Source organism: Carassius gibelio, chromosome B4 (assembly GCF_023724105.1).
Source record: "Carassius gibelio isolate Cgi1373 ecotype wild population from Czech Republic chromosome B4, carGib1.2-hapl.c, whole genome shotgun sequence".
NCBI classification, from domain to species: Eukaryota; Metazoa; Chordata; class Actinopteri; order Cypriniformes; family Cyprinidae; genus Carassius; species Carassius gibelio.
In genome coordinates this window covers 23,512,089-23,519,251 of record NC_068399.1, presented here as the reverse complement: position 1 = coordinate 23,519,251, position 7,163 = coordinate 23,512,089, and the positions used below count along the sequence as shown (strand labels likewise).

Sequence of the window (7,163 nt, the reverse complement as noted above, 5' to 3'; positions counted from 1 at the left end):
ATTGAACTTCTGACTCAAACCATAGTTGCTAAGATATAGGCCTTGTGGAAATTTCATTTTGTGAAAACTAGTCCTGGTCTCCACTAAACTGCTCAACGGGTCATTTCATAATTAATAATAGTTGTGAAACTATGATTCATATGCAGTATATACAAAATAAATTTTCCTTAGCAACTATATGATATGAGTCAGAAGTTCTGCTATCGGTTGAATCTTTTGTAATAAATATTTGTAACCGTTCAAAGGTTTGGGTTCAGTACTTAAAAAAAAAAAAATTAATACTTTTATTCAGCAAGGATATGTTATGGACAAATATAGTGATAAAGATTTACATTGTTACAAAAGATTTCTATTTTGAATAAATTATGTTCTTTTTAACTTTTTATTCATCAAAGAATCTTGAAAAAAAGTTTAACCGGTTCCAGAAAAAGTAGCGCAACATCTTTCCAACATATTAATAATAAATCAGCATATTATGATTTCTGAAAGATCATATGACACTGAAGACTGGAGTGGCTGTTGAAACTTCAGCTATATGCTTTGCCACCATAGGAATAAATTATGTTTTAAAGCATATGAAAAAAAGCTTATTTAATTTTTTTAATAATATATCACAATACAGCTTTTTTACTGTATGTCTGATCAAATTAATGCAGCCTTGATGAGAAGAGACTTCTTTTAAAAATAAGTTAAAACAAATAATGTCTTGTATACTTCATATTGACATATGTAACATGTATATGATAATTACTTACTAACATATTTACAATTAATAAATATACTCTCATTCTAAAAAAAAAAAAGTAAATTCCTTCATAATTTGGGAATACAGTTATTGAAATTTAAAAAGATTCATGCAATTAAAAACTAATGTTGCAACTGATATAGTTATTTTATTCTCAATGTACGCATGATAAATACCACAAATAGCACAAAACATGTTCTTAATCACACGCTGATACCACAAATTGAGAAAAAACACTTTTTCTTCATGAACTCAGATTTATTGTATTTCATTTGCATTTCATTTTAATAATGAGAAAGAATCCTTATTACAGGAATTCAAAGACAAAAAAGAAAAGAAGAAAAACCTCATCCTGTTATGTCTTACAAAAGCTAATTACCATATGTAACTAAGGAAACAGTAAAAGTGAGATCACTCACACTTGCAGTTCATGTCAGATTATAAGGCATGTAAGTTTTATGTGAAGGAAAACAATCACAAACAATTAAACTAAATATTATTTACATAGCATTTATAAAGTATTTAAAATTGTATTGGGTTACGAATATTGATAAAACACATGCCATTCTTCATGAAAATATTAAATGAAAATTTGTAAAAACAAAACCATGAAATTGACAGAATGGCAATTTCAGAATAAAAATTGTGTTGCATAATATCACATTAAATCTTAAACAAAGAAAGATGTATAAAAATGCAAAAATGTTCAGAAATACAAAACAGCGGAAGACAGACAGACAGATAGATAGATAGATAGATAGATAGATAGATAGATAGATAGATAGATAGATAGATGCTGAATAAGTATCTTGTATCTTATAGCCTACTGTCTGAGCAAAAAATTATTTGAAGTTGTTTTTAAATATTGATGGATGTTTTTGGTTACATATACTTTAATGTTAATATGCAATAAAAAATATTAAGTAATTAAAAATTAATTTAATATTTTATCCAAGTCTAATGTAAGCTTTGAATAAGCTGTATGTCCATCACCAGTTTAAACAGAAATGTAATTCTGGTCCGTTGCTTCTGAATATTCAGTGTCTATACCCATCAACAATAAAAAAGAAAATATCTGCTAATAAAAATCTTGCATTATTATTTATTTTTTTAAATGCCATAAAATGTGAAGTAAATAAACTGTACTGTACCAAAAATTACAAGAAATATCCCAATTGTCACTGTAGTAATTAACAGGTTTTTAGGGTAGCATATTTGCAGTCTTTTATCATCACTTTTACAGTGTTTTTTTCCCTTTATATTCATAAACAAAAATTTAAATTGCTATGTGCATTTTTTTGAGGAAACTGCCTTTTTTGACCTTATACTTGTGCAAGATATTGCTTTCATAAAACTACAAAATTACTTATGTAAGAATTTTTTTTACTGTGTTTTGAGCATTGAAATGTTTTAAGTTATTACAATATACTAAAATGTTTTCCCCCATCACATTCTGTCAGCCTAAAGCAGCAGACCTGGGTTACATCTGTAGAATTCATTAAAGCCTCAACTATGAATTTAGTCAGCAACTTTCACTAACAAAAATGAAAGTAGAGGGCAAGCGGAAGTTGAAGAGAGTTGAAGACGAGTGCGCATCAAGACACAAGAAAGGATTGTGGCTTTCTTACATTTCAGGAAAGGTCTTCATTTTCATGTTCATGTAAGGAACAGCTTTGGCATGCTTACAAAAAATTGCTTTTACACCTGTTAATTTTTATTTTATTTATTTATTTTAATTTTTCCTTTTTGTCTGAATAGTTATTATGTTCAGGTTTAGTAGCTCAAGAACACCTGAACAAGTTTCAGTGTCTGATAGCTCACACATTACTTTAGCTAAATCTAAATTCTGAAAATATATTCTACTATTTAAGCGTATATGCACTGTATTTTATATATCCTATTTTTTTATAAGCTACATTTTACATTTTAATTTTCTATATCTATATTTTCTTACAATAGTTTAGTATTTTCATTAGTTAATGAGTAATATAAACCAAACTTCATCAGTCTTTATATATAGGACAAGTGTCACTGCACTTTACCCCAGTTATATAAACACTTAACGCACGCACTGCAGTTCAGTTCATCTCATCTCGTCGACTCTGTGCAGGATTAAAGATGTCCAGGGCAACAGACAGATTAAAAGTCGTTTTGAATCACCTGGATCGGTCCCATGGAGCTGTCGTATCCTTTCAGAGGCGCGTTTACCGCGAGCGACCGGCGCGATGAAATACAACGCGCCGGTTATTTAGGAAGCTAAGCGGCGCTCTTCCAGCGCAGCTCTGGCCGCAAAACAGGGGGTTGTTCTCGGATCACGCGCCGTGCACAAGCCGAGGCTTTGCGAACAGGCCTGGTTTATTATTTACTACTTTTCAGTGATGGAAATATTTATTTGTAACAACATTGGATCACATTTAACTATACTTACTCCATTGCTATTACAAATAAATAAAGCACGGCTATCCTTTTTTACGTTGTTATGTATTATGTTCTGTTGACATCATATAATGAACTTTAACCTGAGTTATTCAGAGAGCATCCTTCACTTCTGCACAAAACGTGTCATATCACCATCCACAAGTCCTACAGTTAGTCAGCTTTCTGTTGTTTTAGTCTTTCAATATTTCTGAAATTAATTTAAGCACACTTGACATAATGTCCTGATATTTGTTTGTCTGTCTGTTGTAAACTATTTTCTTGCTTGTCTGCAGATACACTCTTGACACTGGTGTCCTGACTCCAGAACAGAGACTTGCCTATGAGGAGAATGGTTTCATACTCATCCGAAAACTGGTGTCGGACCAGGATATTGACCGATTCAGGCAAGACTGATCAAATTATTGAACATTAATTGTGGTATTGGCCTATAAAAGCATTAAAAATATGCCAGAAAAACTCCCTTCTTTTAACTAAAATATTGACTGAATACAAGAATGCCTTCTTTGTGAACAGCCCCTAATTCTAGAATAGACAAACTTGATTATAAAATGCATTGCTATGGACTTTGAGCCTGTGATAAGGTTATGCAATAATATGAGGAAAAAAACGAACAATGTATTGGCTTCTAAAATGTATGTTTTTTTATGTCTCTTTAATGATTCATCCGCTACAATAACAATGTTTTAAATTATCATTATTTGGAGAGTAAATATTGATATAATTTTTTTATTATTAAATAACTCGAGCAAATTCAATCCATCAGGAGTTCTGTTTCATGACACAGATTATTAGGCTGCGTGTAAATGTAGTTACTGTAGCAGTGTCGCGTTAATTCAGAGTAGATGATTAACAGAAAGTCTACATTTCAGTGCTCTTCTTTGCACATAGTCCTTACATAACTGAGTGTGTGTGATTCACAGGAAAGAGTTTGAGCGCATCTGTAAGAGAGAGGTGAAGGTGCCTGGTTTGGTGGTAATGAGAGATGTAACCATTGCTAAATCAGAGTATGTTGAAGGTGAGAAGGCTGTGACCAAACTTCAGGACTACCAGGAAGATCCAGAACTTTTCCGCTACTGCATTTTACCACAGGTAGACACAAGCACAGAGTAGACCACAATGCATACAGTGCACTCTCTACAGCAACAGGAATATTATTTTGACCAATCTTTGATTGCATGTTTCTTAGATCCTGAAGTATGTGGAAAGTTTCACTGGACCCAACATTATGGCCATGCACACCATGCTGATCAACAAACCACCTGACACGGGTATAGATTTGTGCAGACCTGATTTTTGGACTAAGCAGAAAGTTTTCGGAATCATTAAATAATATCTAGATTAACTGTGCATTTTTGATGTAGTATTTATATAGTCATCAAAAAATGTCATTAAATAGTAATAGCTATTATCAATATTCAAGCTATAATTAAAATCTAAATTAATATTTTAGCTATAATTATTTTAAATAAAAAAACATTTAAATCAAAGCAACAATAATATTAATAACAGCATTTTGTGTGTGAGACAAAATATATATATATACATACACACACACACTTAAAAAAAAAATTCTAAATAAAAATCTATATCTATAAAAATCTATAATCTATATAAATCTATATTATGGTGTATAAAGTTTTCAAACATGATTTTAAAAATAGAGGAATATTTTTTATGTACAAAATGTTTAAATACTTTGTACATAAATATTTTAAATAATACCTAAATATGCGTTTCTTTTATACTTTCTAGGTAAGAAGACCTCTCGCCATCCTATGCACCAGGATCTACACTACTTCCCCTTCCGCCCTGCAGACCGCATTGTGTGTTCATGGACCGCCATGGAGAAAGTGCATCGGGGAAATGGCTGTCTGGTTGTCCTGCCTGGCTCTCACCATGGCACTCTGCTGGAACATGACTACCCACAATGGGAGGTGAGCGAGACCCAGGACGTGAGGGTGATTATGCAGATGGTCTACATCGGTCCACCTCACTTTGCCTCTCTGTTTCCTTCCAGGGTGGAGTAAATAAGATGTACCACGGGGTGCGCGACTATGACCCAAACCATCCCAGAGTGCATTTAGAGATGGAGAAAGGAGATACAGTGTTTTTCCACCCTTTGCTGATCCACGGCTCAGGAATGAACCAAACCGGTGGATTTCGAAAGGTTGGGATACTTTCGTAATGTTATTATAATTCTATTATTATAATACTCATATTTAACACATTTCAATGTGCCCTGTTTTCTTGTGGTCAAGTCGACAGAGCTAAATACATGTGTAAACGGAGACAAGGGACATTTTCTCAACCGTAACATACATTCAGAGGTGTTCAGGGATGGATATGGCCACATTGCATTTGTAGAATTAAAAGGAATATTTTGCCCAAAAATTTGCTAAAATGTACTCGCGTTCAGGCCATCCAAAAAGAGGAGTTTGTTTCTTAATCAGAACACATTTAGCATTACATCACTTACCCACCATTCGATCCTCTGCAGTTAATGGGTGCCGTCAGAATGAGAGTCCATGTGTGTGCATTTATTCCAGGCCATCTCCTGTCACTATGCCAGCTCTGACTGCTATTACATTGATGTGAAAGGAACAACTCAGGAGATCATCAGCAATGAAGTGAAAGAGCTTGCAGCCAAGAAGTATGGAGTTGATGATAGTGTCACCTTTCAGGTATGTTCTCAGCTTCAGATAAATGCAGAGTTACTTGCATGCACATGTGTGGTTCATCATACGTGTGTTTGTTCTGTGTGCAGGACACCTGGGCTTTGCGGGGACGTCTGGTCCAAGGGGATAGAACATCAATGTGATCGCCAGTGCTCATCTGCTTAGAGTGAGGATGGGTTCACAACTGGAAGAATTAACAGCACACAGCTGTTTGTTAATTATCTGACAATTTCCTTAAAAACTGATAATTATCCTTTCACTAAAAGTACAAAGTTTGGCCATCGGGTGGCACTGTAGGGAATAAATCATGGATCACAGATTGTGAATTGCCATCTGTGCCTGAGACAAACAGTCCTGATACCGATCTAAAATGAATGAAAGCCAGACATTGTAATATTATCATCAATGGATCTTGGTGTGGAATGTAGGAACATTGTGAATCCATTGTCTTGGACTGATACTAAAGTAGTATTCGTGAGAGTGTCTCCTGCAAGTAATTAGTGAGGTTATTGCTTATGGTGAAATACTTTGATCAGAATTCGACTTCACAGTGAGCAGATATAACAGAGCAATCAATCGGTCTTCATTTGAAATGTCTAAAATCCAGCTTTTTGCAGATGGAAATGATGGTTTTGAAAGAATCGGAGGCAAAGCAATGAGAGGCAAATGTATTTTACTGTTAATTCTGGAATATTAAATGGATTAATATGTTTGATCAACATTAGATCAAGTCTAGACGTGCTTATTAAACTTTGACACTGCAGTAAAAGTAACCTTTCCTGGACAACACAGTGCTTTTGGAGTAACAATCCAGTTAGTAAAACTGAAAGTTTCTACCATATAGTTTTGCTTAATATAAATAAATACACATTTATTTTAAATAAACTTATCCCTGATTAAGTTTCATATGTGAATGTCAGTGTTTTGCAACATATATATATATATACACACACACACACATACAGTATATATTTAACAAATATTTACATGTATATACACATTTATATTACACATATATATTTCTTATATTTCATATTATATATAAATATTGAACACTTATTTTTCTTAAATATATACATGCATGGGCTATCTATCTATCTATCTATCTATATATATATATATATATATATATATATATATATATATATATATATATATATATACAATGGGGATCGAAAGTTTGGGAACCCCTTGCAGAATCTGTGAAAATATGAGTAATTTTCAAAAAATAAGAGAGATTATACTAAATGCATGTTATTTTTTATTTAGTACTGTCCTGAGTAAGATGCATGAGTCCCTTGTTT

At 32.9% G+C, this 7,163-nt stretch overlaps 1 protein-coding gene across 2 annotated transcripts; it reads left to right on the top strand.

The window, feature by feature from the left end:
- The first annotated feature begins 2,315 nt into the window (after positions 1-2,315).
- phyh (phytanoyl-CoA 2-hydroxylase) lies at positions 2,316-6,765 on the top strand. 2 transcript variants are annotated; one of them, XM_052555115.1, is made up of 9 exons: positions 2,776-2,929; positions 3,278-3,333; positions 3,457-3,567; positions 4,105-4,273; positions 4,371-4,452; positions 4,937-5,118; positions 5,202-5,351; positions 5,731-5,865; positions 5,949-6,765. In XM_052555115.1, the coding sequence occupies exons 1-9, from the start codon at positions 2,864-2,866 to the stop codon at positions 6,000-6,002; spliced, it is 1,005 nt and encodes a 334-aa protein (XP_052411075.1). In that variant the 5' UTR covers positions 2,776-2,863; the 3' UTR covers positions 6,003-6,765. The 2 variants fall into 2 exon arrangements, with proteins under 2 accessions (XP_052411076.1, XP_052411075.1); XM_052555116.1 differs by lacking the exons at positions 2,776-2,929; positions 3,278-3,333 and adding an exon at positions 2,316-2,405.
- Positions 6,766-7,163: the final 398 nt, after the last annotated feature.

What these genes read in the sequence shown, in the direction of transcription:
- phyh (XM_052555115.1), top strand. Translation starts at nt 2,864, where the DNA reads ATGTCCAGGGCAACAGACAGATTAAAAGTCGTTTTGAATCACCTGGAT. An exon ending in ATCGGTCCCATGGAGCTGTC is followed by an intron (nt 2,930 to 3,277) that starts GTATCCTTTCAG and finishes TGAGTTATTCAG; the next exon opens with AGAGCATCCTTCACTTCTGC. An exon ending in ATGACTACCCACAATGGGAG is followed by an intron (nt 5,119 to 5,201) that starts GTGAGCGAGACC and finishes GTTTCCTTCCAG; the next exon opens with GGTGGAGTAAATAAGATGTA.